This window comes from Salarias fasciatus, chromosome 14 (genome assembly GCF_902148845.1).
Source record: "Salarias fasciatus chromosome 14, fSalaFa1.1, whole genome shotgun sequence".
NCBI classification, from domain to species: domain Eukaryota; kingdom Metazoa; phylum Chordata; class Actinopteri; order Blenniiformes; family Blenniidae; genus Salarias; species Salarias fasciatus.
Window position 1 is genome coordinate 19,979,348 of NC_043758.1, and position 19,951 is coordinate 19,999,298.

Below are 19,951 nucleotides of genomic sequence, written 5' to 3' on the forward strand. Positions count from 1 at the left end.
GGAAGAACAGGGAGCAGAGCAGGCTGCATCTGCTGCAGTCTGTATCTACCACCAGACAGAGGACTCTGAAACAAACTTTCACTGAAGAAAAAGTATTTCCAGGTCTGTGATCATCCACAAGCTCAGACATCATGATCACAGAGTCGCAGCAATGAGACTGCTTCAACTTTTTCACTCAAAGAATTTAAATAGAGCCTCTCATTTCTTTAATCTCGTGTGAATAAATGACAGAAGCTGAAGTGGCATTAGAGTAAAACTATACAGAAATCAAAACCATACTAGAATTCTTACATTCTGCAGTTGGAAAAACAGGTTTATGCACATTAAAGCTATTAAATAACTGATGTTGGTCTTGTGAATTGTCTCAGTGTAACATTTTAATGTCAGAGAAGAAAAAAATCACTGAAAGTAATAAATGATATGAATACTTTTTATTTATCAGCACCTGTCGGGACACCCAGAGTCAAGTTGCTTTAAATAATTTAAAATATAATTATAAAAAAGGAAAAATCAGGTAAGCAGCAATAAAAAATACTGGAGCATTTGCAGTAGACCGACTGTTGAAGGAGTGCAGTCTAATACTGGCTACTGAGGGGACGTCAACCCAAGTTAGACGTGGCTGACAGGCTGTTTACTCCCTTCTGCCTCCTGGTTACCCTTCAATGGCTATATATAGCTAAAAAAAAGGCAATATACCCGTTGTCTTGCAGCAAACAGTGATTTATTGTGTCAAAATACAGCGGCGTGAACTCCCAGTGAGCCCAGCAAATTCAGACACGGCTCCAAAGACAGCGTTGCAGCATTGAAAAACCTGTTTGGTTAACATCTGCCCCTACTGTAGACCGGCTGTCTCCCCTTATATAACCACAGCGCCACCTTGTGATCATATAAATAACCCAGTTTCCCATATTTAGAACCGTCACTGTTTAAGGTGAACATGTTTGCTTAAAAGGGTGAATTTAAAGATGAAAGTGTCCTGTTGTGCCAGTTCAAAAAGAAGCGCCCGTTCAGTTCTAAATCATCAACTTCTGTTCTGGCTGTTGGTACGGGACACCGCTGGGTCCAGACCAAGACCACGTTCCGCCTGTGACCCCTGACCTGAACTGTTCAGTGGAACTCATGCAATGGAATCAAAAGAAACGTCCAATCTGCAAAATGCACGACTTTCCAGATGTCATCAGTGTATAGTGACCTTTTCCTGGGTGAGGAAGGTCTTTGAGGTTTTTAAAAAACAGCTTAGGAAACAGCTGTAAGTAACAATTTACACTAATTTAACATTTACTCAACTGCTGCACTCGTGTAAAGTAGCAGGGATTCCCTCTGCTTTGAAGATTTTATTCAACAAATGCAAAAAATGATCCTCCTTTAACAAGTGATTTGGGAGACATTGCGAAAGGAAAGGATTTATTGATGCAGGAAGGAATTCACAAGCTACCGAGCAGCATAAACTCAAAATTACCTTCATTTTGGTCATTTCTGACACTAAGTTGATCTACATACAATGTGCTGGTATAATATTTGACTGAACATGAATTTATTTAAACTTTTGGTTGAACACAGCTCATTTAATTTTGCAAATTAAATCTGTAAAACAGTTCAGAGCATACACACCCGTGTTTGACACAGGGTCAACATAAAGCATTTAAAAACCTTCCATGACAAGTATGTGTTTGTGCCGGTATTTTTTCAGTCTTTTCAGTTTTAGATAGTGACAGGCGCTCTGAATAACAACCGTGTGCTATTTTGTGCTGCACACGCACACTGGAAGGACTCGTTTTGGTTTGGCAAATGATTCAGATTGCTGCCTGACTTGACTTTCTTGTTTTGGCTCATGACTGCAAAAAACCAAAATGCAGTCAGAAAATGAATGAGAAGGAAGTCCTGTTCTGAATGTGGAAGGTATTGTGGAGATATGAGGAAGACAAAGAGACGAGAGGCTCACATTTGTTGGCTGCTGTCGGAAAGGTAGGCCTTGACTCTGAAAACCATCAGATAAAAGGATCTAACTATTAGCAGAATAAAAACCTTTATGTGAATCTATGCTGCTCCTTTTGAGTGGATTGCTGAACAGTGTGACAGTTATTGAGTAGATTTGAGTTCCATGTTGCTGTACAGTGGAGTTTACAGTGATGTCTTGGTCTATTTAAAAATCAGAACGGCAGCTCCAGGTTCAGAAGTCCAGCCTCACCGCTGCCGGTTACCGTTCAGGCAGTCAGGACTGGGATAAAGTTGGAGTCCTGCCCATCCTCCAAACTTTCTGCTGTGTATTTATAGCTGATTTACTCCCACAAGTGCAAGATTTCACAACAATATTTCATAACCCAGGGACCAAGCTAAAACAGTATTGACTGTTTAGGAATAACTGATACAGATGTGTGAAGGTGCAAGTATCTGCAGGGATAGCAGGAGGATGAGAGGATTTGAATGCCTTACCCCTGTTGGCTGAGTGTTTATCCATTCATCCATCTGTCACTGAAGGAGAGGGCTGTATGGAGACGGTGAAGTGCACTTGAATGCATAAATATGAAATAAATACGACCTGTCCACTACATGTTGCATTAGATTCCTCTGCAATCTTGTAGTTTGTAGCTGAGATGAATCTGAAACATGTGACATCCCTTCAGTCTCTGAGTGAGATGTGTAGATCTCTGTCCCACTCTGATTTATCATCATTTCTGTCATTCCACAGATGATTATGTTCATGACCTAACATTAATATGTGCGAATTCCCAGCAGCCAGCGAGCGTGTCAGTCATGCAGTCAGAGAGCCAGGCAGCCCGCTTTATCTGCCCGCAGCCTGCGGTAGCCTCCGCAGGTTGCCATGGGAGATAAGAAATGCAGATGTTGCAGGGCTCGTCGGGGAGAGAGTGGAAATACGCCGAAAAGACAACGAGCAGGAGGAGAAGAGAGAGGTAACTGATACAGAGGGGCGAAGTGAAAAGACTTCATAAAGGGAAGAGAGGACAAATTAGCGTAATGAGACGCCATGATAACAGGCAGAGGACAACAGCAGGGGCGAGAACGGGGAAGCGGCAGATAGATAACAAAGTCCTGTTTTAGAATGACAGCTGAAGTGGAAGATAGATGGGGGTCTCTTGTCCTCGTCGGGGTGATGCACGGAAAAACACAGTGTCTGCACTCCAGCGCGGTCTCATCCACGCCTTGACCTCCTGATCAACAGTCTAGAACAGACCGTCATTTAGCCAAAGCATAAAATACCTTTGAAGATCCTGTCCTTCCACATGACCAACTTATATTATGGATATAAACGATGTCTTTTTTTAGAAGTCATTACTTTTGCACTATTCGATTTGCCTTGCACAGTTTGAACAGGTCCGGGTCCATCATGGAGTGAACACACACACACACAGTCACTCAGCAACTAATCTAACATTGTAGTGCGTAACTCGACGTTGTAGTGCTAACCACTCTACTGTACCAGACAAACATCGGCTCTTAATTTGTAGATTTAACCTAAACAGACAGCTAATTCCGCTGATTTTTTTTTTTCAAGAAACATGATTGAAACAAAGAAATAATCTTCCAAACACTTAGTCTGCTGTGTTTAATGTTCAAAACATCAAACAATCAGAGCAATTTCCAGGCATTTTGCTCAGTAATACAAAACCACAAATTAATTGGTGTTGGATTGACTCACCTTCTGCATCACTCTGCCCACATTTGAACGCTGTAACATTTGGAGCACATGTAGACCGACACACACACACACACACACACACACACACACACACACACACACACACACACACACATCATGGTGTAGCGTCAGAGTGCATACTGTATCTTCTGACGGTTATTTTTATATATAGACACCAGTTGCTATTGCTGCTGCAGCCCTGTGTTGACTCTTCAGGTCCGTCCGACCAAAGCTTGGTGTGAGCACACACACCGCCTTTAGCCGGTTTAATATTAACTGCTTGATAAGTGCCTGCATGTGTGTTTGTGCTGGGAGTGGCGATGATGGTTTTATAGATTTTCACATCAGAGCAGGTGAGGCTTGGTGTTTATCAGTGCACTTGTGTCAAAATGTAGTTATTTAGTGTTTTTTATGGCTTTTACACGCCCAAACAGCTTTTAAGTATCACTTCATCACTTTTCCAGACTACTGTTTTTGGTGCTGCACTTTGTCGGTAAGCCGTTTATTTCCTCGTTCCACTTGTTTTCTTGAGGATGCAATCATACTGAGTGGTATTTTTATGGTAGGCATGATCAGACGTGTCTTCCTCAAGTAAAATAGGCCATAACTGATGCTTTTTTTATCCATGGCAGCCAGTTCTTTATTTTATATTTCTCACTGTATTATATCACGCTAAACAGTTGAGAAATCTTTCAAAAGGGAGCGAACCATAACAGCTGTTGAGTGTAAACCAGCTTTTTTCAGCAGGAAGTTGATTCCAGTCTTACTAATTGCCATGCTGTGTGCGAGTGAGTGCGAGCACTTTCACACAGAGCCTGAAACTAGCAAACAGTGCATTTACACGTTGCACACACGGCGTCAAAATCGGAGTACAAAGACTATGTAGACCATTATCACTCTCACAGCTTGTTCATGTTTCAAGGTGGAAGCCCCCCGGGGACACACTCGAGGGTATTTATTATGTGTGTTCATGAGTGTGAATGTGTGTGTGTCGCTCTCAGTGTGAAGGAAGTGGCCGCTTATCAGTGTGTGTGCATGTGTTGGGTGAGAGGGTGTTGGAGATGTCCTTGCCCTAGCTTGTTCCTCTCGACACGGCAAAGTTAATTCCACAGGGGAGAGTTGCATCTGCTGTCGTCTTGACCAAAAGTAAGAGCTTTAAACTCAGACTTTTGGGTTTTTGTGTTATGCGTAAACACACTTCTACAAAGTGTAAATTAGAGGCAAGTATTGCACTGTTAAACTGCTGACATCTGTTTTTTTTTTTTTTGTTTTTTTTTTGGGGGGGGGTTTCTAAGCAGATTTTTGTGCTTTGGGACTCATTGAAATCTGTTTCTGTCTGTGTTTCAGTCTGCGGAGTTCTTCGATATGCTGGAAAGGATGCAGGTATGGAATACATATTTCCTGTCCTTTTATCTCCACCTTCCTCCTTCATCTCTGCCCCTTTTCTTCTCCTGCTCTTTGACTCCCGCTATAATTGCATATTTGCACTGTGTGGCAACATGTTTGTTCTTGCACTTGGGGAATCTTCAAAGAGAACATGGAACATGTAGAGAGATGTATTTGTCCCTTTTTATCCTGCATCCATAATAATTGCCTTGATCATTCTATTACCTTGAAAATGTCAATGATGAATCAATTGTTCAAACCAGTGGCTCAGTGTGTGTCTCAGATTGGACAATTTAGACACAGTGGGTGCAGAAGAAAAGCCTCAAAGATTCAGACTGAAATTGTTTCTCTCTCAGTATAGAATATATGGATTTTTTTTTCTCCTTCTGAACAAAGTGTCCCCACAGGGGAGCACTTTATGCCCTCCACAGGCCTTAGAGAGAAGGGGGACTGTCAAAGAATAACTGGAGGTATATATACGGGTACGAGGAGGAGAGAAAGGAAGGAGGGCAGAAGGAAAGAAAAACTCAAAAAGAGTCAAAGGAGGAACAAGGATGAAAAAAGTGAGAAATACTTTTTGCACGTGATTTGATTGCTGAAATGATTGAACTGGTTGGTTGAGACTTTCAATTTTGAATTCACTTTGAGAAAAACATCATGAAATAAATGATTGCATTGAGCTGCAGCAGCCAGAGTGTCAAAAGCTTGATACCTCAGTTTACTGAGGGACCTATTGGATGCTGTGTCAGGGGGAATTTTTCCTGTGTATAATACAAGAGAAACAGAATTCACCAAAAACACACTTGTATGTTGTGTTTCGCTGTTAGCTCTGAAAACTGTAAACAGACTTATGGATTCTGACCTGCCTGGTGGGGAATGGGGTGCAGGATGCTCTTCGGTTCTCATGTATTTGACATTTAAATGTGGTTTTTGCGTTAAGGCAACAGTTTAGTTAATGTTGGTGTTGTGGTTCACCATTTAGCTGTGATTGTTATGATGTGGTTACTGCACAGTGGTGTAGTGTTTGGCAGTCTTGCCTTATCGCGAATTGAAAAGCACCTTTCTGCTTGGAGTTTGCATGTTCTCCTTGTCCCATGTGGCTTTTCCACTCAGGTTTCCTCCCGTAGTCCAATAGAATCAGGGTCATGACTCAGTCATGCCAGCAGGTGCGAGTGTGACTGCATGTGATGGACTGGTGATATGTTGAAAGTGTATCCTGCCTTAGCCGACTAGGATCAGCTCCAGCAAGTGTGAAATGGATAAAGCAGTACATAAAATACATGCATATTTTGCAAGTCAGGTCAAAGCAGTGGTTAAGAACAGCACTGCATTAATACATTGTATTCTTATACAATGAAAATGTTTCTTCTTCGTCTTCTTCTTCTGCTTACTGTTCTAGAATACTAAAGCACCACAAAGATGCAATATGCACTTAAGTGTTTGTACTTATAATACTCAAAGAAACGAAATCTGACTCTCGGTATGATAGTTGACATCTGAATATATGCTCTATCATGTAAAACTGTTTCAGTGGGTCTGCATGTAATTGGCCAATTTGCTCTGTGTCTCCTCAAATGACTTTCTACATCTGTATAAATGTACTGTATATAAATTCACCACCACTGCACTGATGCACAGATAAACTTTAACCTGTGTGTCGCTGCTGTGGTGTCCCAACAAATGATCAGAACAAATGAAAATAGAGAGTGTGGAAGCAGGATTCAGAGAGGTGGTGACTAAGTGTCATTACCTGTGTGTGTGCGTGTATGTGTGCGTGCGTGCGTGCGTGCGTGCGTGCGTGCGTGCAGGAAATGGCAATAGCACGTATGACTCAGTCACTTTGTCAACCAGTAACACACTTAGCAGCAGCGTTGTCTGAAAACAGTTTTCACTTTTTTTTTTTTAACTGCATATAAATAAAGTGAACTTGCTTTTTCTGACCTCTCTGCTTTTTTCCATCTGCACGCCGCAAACGGATATTAATAAGGTCCCTAAAGCTGAAGAGACCAAAAAATGGAAGGTGTGACTGGATTCACACATTTTTGTATCTTCTCAGTGAATGTCGTCAGTGTGTGTCATCCTACCCGTAACCTTTATTTCTCTGCATGTTGTTCCTCGTTGCCGCTTCGTCGCTTTCCTCCGTGGTCGTCTTGCGTTCACAACCTCCTGCTTATGAGAAGTTGTGAACACCCTTTGTGGACATTTTATTGAGATTCATCTCAGAGCTTTCAGAGTAAAAAATCAATAATCTCCTGATCTGATTGATTTTAAGTTGAATGAACTCCAACTGTCGATTGATCCTCTGTGGCCTGCCAGTGTCCTGACTCCTGCGGCTGCAGAATACAAATGGGCGGCTGTCCGTAGCGCTGCGCCCTCAGAGCCGCAGACAGGCCTCAGCAGTATTTAGAGGTCGCACACCGGCGCTATACTCGAGCTGACTACCCAAGACGTGTAGCAGCTCTTAACCTCCGGGGCGACTGAATCAAAGCGCCGTGGCATCGTGTCGGGGCCTGGCACGCCCTCGCTAATGTCCTCCGATGACTGCATGTTTCAGGTCGTTGCATCATTGCCTGGAAGTCTATTTGGCATAATAACTCCTATTACCTTTTGGTGTCTGTGTTTGTGGCTGTGTTTGTGATTTTTATTTAATCACTGTGGCAACAAAGTTCGTATGAATTAAAAATGAGTCTTTTTTTTTTTCAATGGTGTTTGTGTTTTCTTTTTGACAGGATGACTATATTCCCTACCCACGGATAGAAGATGTGAGTCACACAAAATACTTTCGAAACGTGTAACTGTTGTGTTATAATATTTGTAAGAAGAAATTTCAATTTGAATCTGTCTGTTCAAGCAAAAGCTGAGTATATTATATGGGTTCACACTTCAGAAGAACCTCTCTCGGTCTTGCTGTTTTCCCACCTGCTTTTCTCTCCCTCCTCTCGTCAAAGGTGTTGGAGAAAGGCGGCCCGTACCCCCAGGTAATCCTGCCGCAGTTCGGGGGTTACTGGATTGAAGACGTGGAGGCACCAGCTGGAACGCCGTCCTCCTCGGAGTCCAGCTTCTGTGAGGAGGAGGACGGAGGAGAGGGCATGAGCCCCGGCGGGGGGCACAGCTACCGCCTGGAGTGCAACAGCACGGCCCGGGCCTACCGTAAACACTTCCTGGGCAAGGTTAGTGAGTTTGTGTGCATTCCTGTCAGTTTCAATGCCTGGTTAGCAAGTCTGTGATTTTCTCTGAGCTAAAACCGCCTGCCTCTCCTACCTTCTGCTTCAACACTCGTGCATCCAGGAGCACATGAACTACTACTGCACTGGCAGCAGCATAGGAAACCTCATCATGTCTCTGAAACACGAGGACGCTGAGGGACAGGAGTTCCTGCGCATCATGCTCAGGTACAAAGACAAATACACGACTGTATCACAGACCGAACACCGAGAGACATATAATCACTCAGACAAATGTTTGAAGTCTCTAATCAAGCCAGTACAGAAGCTTCTGTTGTGTAGGAGGAGGCCAGCTTACTCAGAGAAAAGCCCACAGGAAGAGCATTCAGACTCAGAGTATGCTCAGTCCTGATGTGCGGTATTTCTCCAGAGATCATGATATTGGATTTCTTCCTTTTAATGTGTCGGAAATCATTCGTCTTGAAAAGCATCAGGCTTTTGAAAACATTAACCATGAGAGAAATACAGCTGCAGAGTGGACTTCAGACCTTTCAGCAGGCTTTGGAAACAAAATGAAGGCAAATTAATTCAACAAAGCCGTTTGTTGCATTTTAGTTTCAACTACATTCAAGAAAAAATATGCAGTGCAAACAGAGGCGTCAGGCGTTTTGCACAAGTATCATATATTGTTGAAATTGTAATGGTTTTTTTTTAATCCTTAAAGATTTTGTAAAAAATATTCAATTAAATGTTCCTTTACTTACATTTGGAGCAGTGCTTGTTATTGATTGTTTATGTCATTTTATTGTTTAGGCTCACTCAAGCTCAAATTGGCTTCAGACATTTTGACACAAAACTGCATATCAGAGGATCATTGAAGAGATTATAAATCATCTTGACGGAAATCTTTAATAAACTTTGTGATACTTCAAGTAGTTCATCCATCTTGAGCTTTAATCTCATTGAAGAATTTTCATTGTATCACAGATTCAAGTACAACTTGTCCCCCAGAGTCCAAATATCTGTGCAAAATGTTCTAATCGATGCAGCAGTTCACAAAAGGTTTCAGCTTTATTCAGTACTGATCGTCCATCAGACCCACTGATCTGCACGGCCATTCATAAAGCTGTTGTGTGTGTTCCTCCTCCTCCTTCCTCCGCTCAGATCTGACCGTGTTGTTTTTAGCTCTTATCACATGTGTGGTTCTGTCATGGACAGCTAATCCTGCCATTGTCACAGTTGGTGACATTTTCATTAACAGGCGAGAAAAACAATAGCATAATGCTTTGTTTTTGCTCAGCCGGTGTGGGCGCTGCGCTGAGGCCTGCAGCCAGGTGAATGCTAATCTCCTTACAGACCATCGACACTGATGACACTAATAATCACACCAGCGCCGTTATAAGATTTCAAGATCACACCTTAACCTGAAATGCTCAACTCAACTCAAATGTGAAATGCATGTGATTTAAGCACAACTTAGAACTTTCACAACAACGTTACATAAACAGTTGTTTCCTTTTCAGATCGAGGACCAAAACAGTTCACGACAGGATCTCTTTAGCGGGCATCAACCAGCTGCCCAGCGTGCCTCAGATCGCCAAGGTAAGGTGCCTCCTTAACAGAATTTTAAATGTGTATTTTGCATCAATTTATCGAACATTGACCAGCCGTAACTTTATGACCAATGACGGGTCAGTTTCATGGCACAGATTATCTTCTTATCATTGCAGCTGTATAAGTAGGTTTTTGTCAGTAATTTTGTTTTGATGAATAGACATGACCTTCCGAAAACAATTGTTAAATTATTTCTGTTCTCCTCCAGTTTTTGTAGTCAGAATTTTCATTTGCTTTTTTTGCAGCTTCTGTGCGACGACGCCACGGGGCTGAAGTTCAACCCGGTCCTGTACCCTCGGGTGGGTTTTCCTCCTCAGCTGCCACGCAGCGGCCTCATCATGACCCTTCTGACCCCAGCAGCCCTCTGAAAACTCAAGCTGACCCCAGTTATGTCTCCCGTCTCTTGTTTCTGCTGAGAGACTGAGCGCCACACTCGAGTTTCTGTATTCAGTAATATTCGCCCCAACTTTATCATAACCTCTTTGAATAATTTTTCATAAATTGAGTGACTCCGTAAATTTTTCATGTCGTTTAGTTGAAGCCTGGGGGGGATTTTTCTTACACCTTAAACTGATTTACGTTTAATTATTTTTGCCAGCGTTTCTCCCTTCAAATTCAACTTCATTAACTTTTCAACCCCCCCTTAATGCTGACTCAGAAAAACAGCTCAGTGCTTATCACACTGAACCCCCTCTCAGCCCCCCACCTCCGTCACATCTGCCCCATTATTCAGACATCTCACTCCTGACGCAACCGCTCCCTAATGTGGATATGATGGATCTGCTGCTCCTCCTGTGAGCCTGGTGGAGGAGGGTGATGAAGCATGCTCTCAGCCTTCGCCCTCAGGGAAGGGAAAAAAAAAAAAACCCCATCTGTGTCTCAGTATGCAGGAGACAGGGACAAGATCGCTCCCCTCGCTGGGGGCCTCGACAGTTTGTCGCATGGAAGCCTTACGTAAGACGATCCCAGTAAACCTGCCCCGGAGACTTCTGGGAGAGGAGGAAAACATGTTTTCCTCACTGCTACGACATGCTGCAAGTGTGCAGGAAGTTCAGCCACAGCAAGGCTGACAAAATGACGAGTTCAGTTTTTGTGTTTGTTCGCAGGGGTCCCAGTTGATAGTGGCGTACGACGAACACGAAGTGAACAACACGTTCAAATTTGGCGTCATTTATCAAAAGTTTGGACAGGTAAGCGATTTGAATCCCTTACTGCCTGAATTCATCTACAGTAATACAACAAAATTAAATATTACCTCGAAATAAACACATTTCTGTTTTGTTGGTGTGTTTCTCCCAGACGTCGGAGGAGGAGCTGTTTGGGAACAACGAGGAGACGCCGGCCTTTAAGGAGTTTCTCGCTCTCTTAGGGGACAACATTGAACTTCAGGATTTTAAAGGGTAATTGTCGGAGCTCGGTGCAGTTTAATGAGCGGAACTTGAAGCGATAGTTTCAGTGAATACAAGGAATTATGAAACACAATTCAGCCATGATAGTAAATTAAATAGACAGAAAAAAGTGACGTGTCAGCATATAGCTGTGGAGGAAAATAGCAGGGTTTAATTACTATAACCTTGGAGCGATTTGTCCCGCTGATTCGGACTCAGCATGCAACTGAGATGAACTGCTTAGTAAAACAGATCTGTGGAAGGAAAGTGCCGCGTGGACAGGTAATCAGAGCTTTCTGCGCTGGCCTTTCTCTTTACTGCTACATGTGTTGCCCTCATTATTGAGGAGGCTTCAAGTTGTAGCTGACACTTTATGAGCAAATGCTTTTAAATGTCAGTGGAGCTCATTATGTGAAGTGTGCAGTGTGTAAAAGGTATAAACAGAGAATCCTGCCTCAATTTGGAAATGTGTGCCTGGACAATATGATAGGTTTCGCGGTGGCCTCGATGTCTCCCATGGACAGACGGGGTCCGAGTCCATCTACACAACCTTCAGACAGAGAGAGATCATGTTCCACGTATCAACGAAGCTTCCCTTCACAGAGGGCGACGTCCAGCAGGTACAAGGCTTTACCGTTTCATTACGATGTATTTATGATTGATTTAGCTGCAAAGAAAAGATGCTAAGTGTAATGAAAATCAATATCAAGCGGGTTCTCGACGATGGACCCTGCTCTGATGAGAGAAAGAACAAGATCCGTTAACTGAGAAACTCTTTCCCCTCAGCTCCAAAGGAAAAGGCACATAGGCAACGACATCGTGGCTGCAGTCTTCCAGGAAGAACCCACGCCGTTTGTTCCAGACATGATCGCTTCGAACTTTCTGCACGCTTATGTGCTGGTGCAGGTGGAGAGCCCCTGTACAGAGCACACCACATACAAGGTATGAACCTGTGGTGGTGTGATGCTGGTTTTCCAGCACCTGACATGGCTCAGTAAGTGAAGTTGACCTGTAGCATTCGTACATTTAATGTGTGACTGTTGTTTGTTTCACCTGACCAGGTGTCTGTTACAGCGAGGGAGGACGTACCTCCGTTTGGACCCCCTCTTCCAAACCCGGCAGTCTTCAAGAAGGTGAGACACAGCAGAGTCTCAGTTTGTAACAGGAACTCATCACACTTATCACTGACAAAAAAGTTATTTTATTTCCTGTTATGCTGTTTAATTCCCTGAGTAGCCATAGTAAGAATGAAAAAAAGTGCATTTGGAAAAAACACGACACAAACTGTGGATTGTGGGTCTTGAACTTGAAGAATCTGAAACTGACATCTTTGGTTTAGTTGAGCTATTTTGTTTATTTTTCCTCCAAATCACTTTGATATTTTGTCCTAATGCGATTTTCACCTGGTTCTGATTTTCAATAGCAGTTTTACCACTCTCTTTTTTTTTTACCTTTCTTTGTTCATTTCATCATGCAATCTTATTTATTTGTATTCCTAAGTATATTTATACTATAATATATAATATGATATTCTCTACATTTCTCTCAAATGTTCCTGTGAAGCAGTTTGAATAATGTCAACCTGGAAGCACGTTACGTGAATACAGTTTGCTTCAATGTTTGATTAAAGACGTCATTCACAGTATGTGTCATGTCATGATCAGAAATGATAAAGGAAGCTTTAATTTAGCTGTAAGAGAACCCTGCTCACTAGCTTTACTTTACATGTTTCTTTTTTCTGAACAAATAGAGGAAACTTATGTCTCTGAGTGAGCGCCAAAGGCGGAAACTTCATTGGAAATGGAATCCGTCTTTAAGATTCGGAAGAGGTTTATATTACTCACTGAGAACGCCCTGCAGAGAAGGACAAAAGGGAGGATTTGAATGCATAAAGAGACTTAAATTACCAAGGTTTATACTTCTAATCACATACAGTGTACTGCAACAATGGAATCTGTACAGGGCTAATAAAGGTCACCTTCACCCTCCCCCCACCCTCCTGGCTCATCAGCTCACTCTTCGCCTTCCGTCTGTCTCTTTCCTCCTCGTCTCCAGGGGCCTGAGTTTCGAGACTTCCTGCTGACAAAGCTGATCAATGCTGAAAACGCCTGCTACAAGTCTGACAAATTCGCCAAACTCGAGGTGACGCACCCGCTCAGCCGCGCCACGACCGCTCTCTCCTGCTCCTGACGCGTTTGGCCACACGGTCTGTCTGTGCACTGGTTTCAGGGGCGGACTCGAGCCGCGCTGCTGGACAACCTGCACGACGAGCTGCACAGGCAGAGCCAGGCCACGCTGGGCCTGGGCCAGGTGGGAGAGGAGGACAAGCTGGAGAACGGCGGACACGGGGGCCTGCTCGAGTCCTTCAAGGTGAACATGAGCCCAGACTGAAGTACATCGCGCCGTCCTTTTCCCAGCTCTGTGGCATTTATTTAATCAGTGTCGTTACAGCGCAGGAGTGCGAGCTTTTCTGGCTGTAGGTCAGCTAAATGTCACAGGTTCACAGAATGACTTGAGGTGTTGAAACCACGTAATGGCAGAGACTTTACCCACGCTCAGAGTTTGACTCTGTGTGAATATGAATGCCAAACGCTGCAGCGATCAGAAGAGTAACGAGCAGCCGCACGGTCTTTGTAGGCCTTTCTTTTTTCTTGTTTGGTAACTCTCTCTTGTTGCACACTGGCTTTCCACTCTCCTTTGTCCCAAACTGATGGCGAAGTGATGTTAATAGGACCGTTAAAATTTGTGTTTCCATCCGTGTGTGTGTGTGAGAGAGAGAGAGAAATTAGTGGTAGTGTTTAGGAGTGTGACTAATGTGATAATTTGACTCTTACTCTTCACAGGCATTATGGCAAGCTACTTTGCACTTTCTGCAGACAGTCCCAGGGGGCGCTGTTCTCATCGCTGTCATCTCCTTTGCTGTATTTTTCTTTTCTGTAAACTTGTAAATGTAAGATATTACAATTGCTCAGCAATAAACTTAATTTCATATGATGTCGTTTGTGTTTATGCTTTCTAAAGTTTTGAGTTCACCTCACCCAAAGCATTGCATTCAGTAGTGACTGTTAATATTACCAATAAATACACAAGTCACGTCTTATAATGACTTTCATGAATGAAACTAAATGAATCCAACACAGCCTCAGTTCCCCAGCTGCTCCAACTCACTGCACCTCTTTCGTGGAGATTTGCGCCCTCTGGTGGTTGTTTTCTGCAATAACATTTAAGAAAAAAATTCTTGCTATATAATCTCACTAACAGTACAATTCGTATTTTATTTTCGACAGATTGGCTCTTCTTTTCCTCTCTGTTGTTAACTGGACTTTTCCTCAATGTCAGATGGGAATCTCTCTGACCCTGGGATACAGCAAGAATCTGAGTGGATGGATTGATGGATGGATGCTCTTAACTCATCACCTGCTGTTCCTTCATCCACCTGATTTCTTCCTGACCCTGTGTTCCTCCTCTTCCTGACCCTGTCATTTGCATTCTTGCCTCTGCAGAGAGCCATGCGTGTCAGGAGCCACTCCATGGAGACCATGGTGGGGTCTCACCGCCACAGGAGCCCCGGGGTGGGAGGTGGGGTCCCAGCCAGCCTCAGTGGGGGAGGACTGCCCCAGAGCACCAGCGAATGCACAAAGAGCACCTTCTCTGTGAGTGAGGAGGAGGAGGAGGGTTGATAGGATGGAAGTTTTGAGGATCATAATGGAAAGAGGTAGAAGATCACGTCTGCATGAGATTTAACTTGACCAGTATTATGTAAATTTAAACTGAATAATGTCAAAGTGAAAAAAGAGACTTTCTCAGATATTTTTAGTGTTTTTTAGAGTGAGGAAGGGCTTTACTCTGTCCAAGTAAAGGAATGTGACCTATTGCTAAAATACTAAAGGTGATTTAGCTCGCTTTGTCTGTGATTAAAATTAGCTTCAAGAGACTAACTTTAATCTTTGGTCAGTAGAGTTTCACTTAGTTTTCCTTGTATTTAAATTTTTTTACATGTCACTGAGCAGTCAAATTTTATTTTGAAACTTTTCACGGAGGGACAGTTCAAAGTTCTTATGTTTGATCCAGTGGACACTAACTGTGAATACTGTCAATACTCTGACTATATTCTAAACTTGATTACTTTTTTTGGGAAAAAAAACATCTAAAAAAATGTATGGACACAAAAAGTAATAAATTATAGTGACAAAAAGCCCCAATGACAACCCCCCCCCCCCCCCCCCCCCCCCCCAAAAAAAAAAAAAAAAAAAAAGTTAAAGCAAACTGTAAGATACACGATTCTGGGATGAAATAGGAAGTTGCATGACAAATGCAAAGCTGATTGAGAATACTATACAAAACTGAAATGATGGTTCAAATTCCCAATATAATGCAAGAATAACAGTAGGATATGTGAAAATGGGCTCAACTTCCCTGTATTTTATTGTTCCACTCAGTTAGCTTGAAGTCAGTGTAAATTTAAAACACAATTTTTTTTTGATTCCTGAAGTCAATAAAGTAGCACGAATCTCGTTACTCAACCGCTTTGACTTCATGTTAGAGCAGACAGTTCGTTTTCCAACTGGAGGACAATACATTTTTTAATCTGATGTATTATGAGTTCTGTCTTTTCAGCTAAATACAAGTTGTTATTTTAAACAACAGCTGAGCTTTTTGATTAAACTGGATCAAAATGCTCATTCAGCAGTCATTCTTTAAATTCTTTAAGTTTGTGCAAAGTTTGGGTTAGTGTTACTCTTTTTAGAGATACATAAAGCATTGTCTGATGAGAAGTGTAACTGTGCGATATGATTTCAGCCTCCTGCGCTGTCAGCCAAGTCTCCTCTGAAGAGTCCGGTGAAACGGCGCTCGGGCCTCTTCCCACGTCTCCACTCCAGCACAGAAACCCCGTCAGACAAACAGACACGCGGGTCAGTGTTCAGGATTCTGTTGGAATACAACTCTGTGTTTGTGCCACCGATCAAACGCTGACTGTTGCTATCGACATTATACGGTTGTCTCCCTGCAGTGACCAGAAGCTCACAGAGCTCTGCTCGCTGTCCCAGGAGGTGAGATCAGAGACGTCGTCCAACCCCAGCTCGCCTGAAATCTGCCCCAACAAGGAGAGGTGAGACAGATGCTCCTTTATAAGGAAGCGCTCGGATCTCTGGTTATAGTTAAATAGAAATCTGTCCTGATATCTCCACGTATAATCAAATCTCTTTGCTGTTTTCATGTTTACTTCCTGCGTCATTTCCTCAACAGACCATTTGCTAAGATGAAGGAGTGCAGCAGCAACAGGCCCAACATCTCTCGTTCTTCATCGAGCACCAGCAGCTTCAGCAGCACCACGGGAGAAACAGAAGCTCTGGAGGAACTAGAAACAGTATGGACAACTTGAACAAAGATCATGGCAACAGAAATGCACACACATTTCTCACTTTTTTTTTTTTTTAGCTTGTATGGATGAATTTTGAATTGTTCAGTTGGTTGTGAAAAAAATCAATGTCCTAGCTTTTTTTAATAAAGGAAAAAGTCAATAATTTCTAGGAACTGAATGTCAGCACATTGATTTTAGCGATTACAGCTCTTCGCTGTGGCTTTGTATCAGATGTCAGTGCCTGTCCAAACTGTCCATCGAAAGTGAGAAACGCTGTCAGATTAATCCCACTGTCAGCATTTAATCTGAGATTCATCTGTGCTGTTACAGCTTAAAGATGCATTATGTAGCATCTGAATAAGGGGTATCAAACATGTGGCCCATGGGCCAAAACCAGCTCTGCAGGAGGATCAAATGGAGTCCACGGGATTACCCAATGGTTAAAATTACAGAAAAGATATTAGCTAATTATTTTAATAAAACTAATCACTAGTACTCCTAATATCTTCACAGGGTTTCATGAAGAGTAGAAAATTTTAAAGAACACTGAGGCCCAGAACTGTTCAGCTGATACAAGCATCAGACAAACAATCCTTGCTTAAAGGTGCTGTAGGCAGGATTTTGCTAGTCAATGCTAATTTTTCTGTATTTTCTTTGGATTAAATGTTAGAGTATCCACTGATAATCCTTTAGGAGTGTAGCATAACTGCACTACCGCGAGGGCGCAGCGTTTCCATCTGTCTCTGTTCTGAGCTGAAAAGGAATCTCCACAGCTCCAGGTATCTTTGACCAATCAGAAGAGCCCATGAGGCTCTTACCATGGTTGGTCGAGGGGCGTTCGTCTCACGTTCTTGTGGGAGGGGCTTAACTTGCATAAGGGCGTGATGTCAGAGAAAACAGGACAGGATTGACTGTGCTGGGTTTCAAATCGCCATCTTGCTTAGGTAACCCGAAAGCAAAATGGCGGAGATGCTGAATCCTGCCTACAGCACCTTTAATGGCAAACAGCTTCTGTCAAATGATGTCTGAACAGAAACAATATGACAGAAAAAAAAAATCTGGTCTCATTGAATTATCGAAATGAAGCATAAAGTTTTTTGCTCACGTTTTCGTTATTCATCTGCAATAGAATTTAGAATAAAAATGTTCAGGTTGTTCAGATCTTCTGAAAACATTATTAATGGTGTTAATGGTATCAATATAGACTTTGTTAAAATGTGCATGTACTAATTGGTACAAAAAACACAGAAAACTGAATCAATGGCACATTTGAGCAAAAGATCTGCTCGTGGTTTCTGAACTAAAATGGGTGTAACACCTCTACACTCCCCCAGTATGTGGTAGAAAGTGCTAAAATAAACATAATGCAGCTTTTGCAGATGCTGTAGGATTTTTTAAGGCACCAGTTGATGGTGCTAAAGAGCCAGACTGTTGCTTGAAACCAGTCAGTTACACATCATGACAACAGCAGAGTAGATTTTACTTTTGTTTATATACAACACAATGCAAGCTGCACTTTCCCAAATCAATACAAACTGCTAATACAATGGTTCCTTTGTCCTATTTGCATTTTTTTTTATATTTGTTCCTCATGTGAGCTAATGCAGTGAATTCAAAAGAAGTGTAATGTGATTTCTTTGTCTCACCGAGCATGTGTAGTTTAATTCTTCCTCTCCCTTTTCCTCCGTCCCTCCGTTGTGTCCCTCCCTCAGGCCAGCCATCAGTGTGTGGCCTCCTCCTCGGCGTTCAGCTCCGCCCTCAGCGTTGACAGCCAGGTCTCCGGGACCCCCGTCATCATGTGCCGCAGCCCCACAGGTAAACTTTTATTTTCTGGATCAATGGTCTCATACAGTCTGCAGTTTAAAACGGTGTGATGTGCAGGGAAGTGACAGGGTTTGTGATTCTCCTGTGAAATCCTCTTTCCCTTCCTATATTTTCTTCAGATGGGAAAAATAAGACGTCACCAAGGTCAAACTTGAAGTTCCGCTTTGACAAAATGAGCCACTCGTCCGCGACTGTAAGTTCAACATTTGAACTCTGTTTTCTGAACATTTTCCTTTTGTCTTAACGTTTAAGTGCAATGATTCGACTTATTAATTTTATGAGGTGGCTTTTTAAAATAAGACGATGTTCATTGCAGTAGTTTTCTGTGTACATGACTGATGTAACAGGATGTTTTTTAAATCAGTGGCCAAATACTAAGAAATACTACAGAAATATGTGTCCTAATAATTAGCACAAATAGCATTCCCTTCGATTGGTTGGAATGTTTGAAGAGATTGTGTATTTGGTTGATTCTTTTCACCTGACAGCCATTGTGACAAACCAATACGTCCCTCTCACTTTGTCCATCCTTCTCTCCTGCAGCCCGAGTAGCGTTGAGGGACGGGAAAACGCGGATTTGCACAATGATGGGAAAACGTGGGCCGAAGAAGCTGCCAAAAAAAAAAAAACACCCCCGAAAATCACAACAACCACTGGTAGAACCACTTCCTAAGCCAAGGATAACTTGACAAGGTTACCAACTGCACCAGAGTCAGAGTCCCCACACATACTGTAAACCCACGTGTGTGTGTGTGTGTGTGTGTGTGTGTGGTGTGTGTGTGTGTGTGTGTGGTGTGTGTGTGTGTGGTGTGTGTGTGTGTGTGTGTGTGTGTGTGTGTGTGTGTATGTGTGTGTTGTACGGAGAAGCACCAACCCTCAGCTTCAGAAGCCAGTGCTGCATCTCAGCTATTATTTGCTCTCATCGCACTGAGGTCGGGCAGGGCTGCTACGCTGGGAGTCTGGGCCTCCCCCTTCCTCTCCAACATCTTAACACACGCTGGTGTAAAGGAACGCTCACATGAGTTTACGGCCGAACTGTTACTCTTTATTTAGCCAGCTGCTGGAGTTCTTTCCAGCAGTGGAAAGAATCGTCCGACTTCACCACGTCTCCTTTTGCCTTTTCCCTCAAGCGCTGCGTCTGCTGAGAGTTCTGCTTTGTCCCCCCCTATAAATAGCAGAAACACATGCACAGGAATTCAATGTACAGTTTGCTTACAGTAGCCGAGCCTTGGAGGCGGCAGCGCTCCTTCCTCCACTGTAGGATCTGAACTCCTTTCTTTGCATATGTAATTGCTTTTTCTAAGGACAGCGTATAATTTCAGAGACGCTTTTGTAACCTCGCTAGCTGCTGCATTGTGTCTGCTGCGTAGTAAACATGACGGTGTGTCCCCCGGTGGCGGCGTAAGAGTCACGGCGACGTCCTGAAAGTGCAGGGGTTGGTGGAAAACAGGAGAACCGTAGGAGACACTGCCAACACATGTTTGCCACAAGCTTGTTTTAGCCAAAGCTGCGCCTTACAATCTATCCGAATCCCTTTCCGCCGCAGATGTGTGCC

At 43.0% G+C, this 19,951-nt stretch overlaps 1 protein-coding gene across 6 annotated transcripts in view; it reads left to right on the plus strand.

The window, feature by feature from the left end:
* Window positions 1-19,137, plus strand: part of rap1gap2a (RAP1 GTPase activating protein 2a) — a 90,192-nt gene extending 71,055 nt beyond the window's left edge. For 3 of the 6 annotated variants that reach the window (XM_030108043.1, XM_030108044.1, XM_030108041.1), the window contains 21 exons: window positions 5,006-5,041; window positions 7,032-7,064; window positions 7,774-7,806; window positions 7,993-8,214; window positions 8,333-8,436; window positions 9,732-9,810; window positions 10,068-10,121; window positions 10,929-11,012; window positions 11,122-11,222; window positions 11,701-11,830; window positions 11,997-12,152; window positions 12,272-12,343; window positions 13,266-13,352; window positions 13,440-13,580; window positions 14,714-14,863; window positions 16,011-16,123; window positions 16,222-16,320; window positions 16,458-16,578; window positions 18,285-18,387; window positions 18,516-18,589; window positions 18,940-19,137. In XM_030108043.1, coding sequence (XP_029963903.1) covers window positions 5,006-5,041; window positions 7,032-7,064; window positions 7,774-7,806; window positions 7,993-8,214; window positions 8,333-8,436; window positions 9,732-9,810; window positions 10,068-10,121; window positions 10,929-11,012; window positions 11,122-11,222; window positions 11,701-11,830; window positions 11,997-12,152; window positions 12,272-12,343; window positions 13,266-13,352; window positions 13,440-13,580; window positions 14,714-14,863; window positions 16,011-16,123; window positions 16,222-16,320; window positions 16,458-16,578; window positions 18,285-18,387; window positions 18,516-18,589; window positions 18,940-18,948 — 2,001 coding nt within the window. In that variant the 3' untranslated portion in view covers window positions 18,949-19,137. Of the gene's footprint in view, window positions 1-1,757; window positions 1,966-2,814; window positions 2,913-5,005; window positions 5,042-7,031; window positions 7,065-7,773; window positions 7,807-7,992; window positions 8,215-8,332; window positions 8,437-9,731; window positions 9,811-10,067; window positions 10,122-10,928; window positions 11,013-11,121; window positions 11,223-11,700; window positions 11,831-11,996; window positions 12,153-12,271; window positions 12,344-13,265; window positions 13,353-13,439; window positions 13,581-14,713; window positions 14,864-16,010; window positions 16,124-16,221; window positions 16,321-16,457; window positions 16,579-18,284; window positions 18,388-18,515; window positions 18,590-18,939 lie in introns of those variants that run through there. The other 3 variants (XM_030108045.1, XM_030108046.1, XM_030108042.1) reach the window with 3 other exon arrangements.
* Window positions 19,138-19,951: the final 814 nt, after the last annotated feature.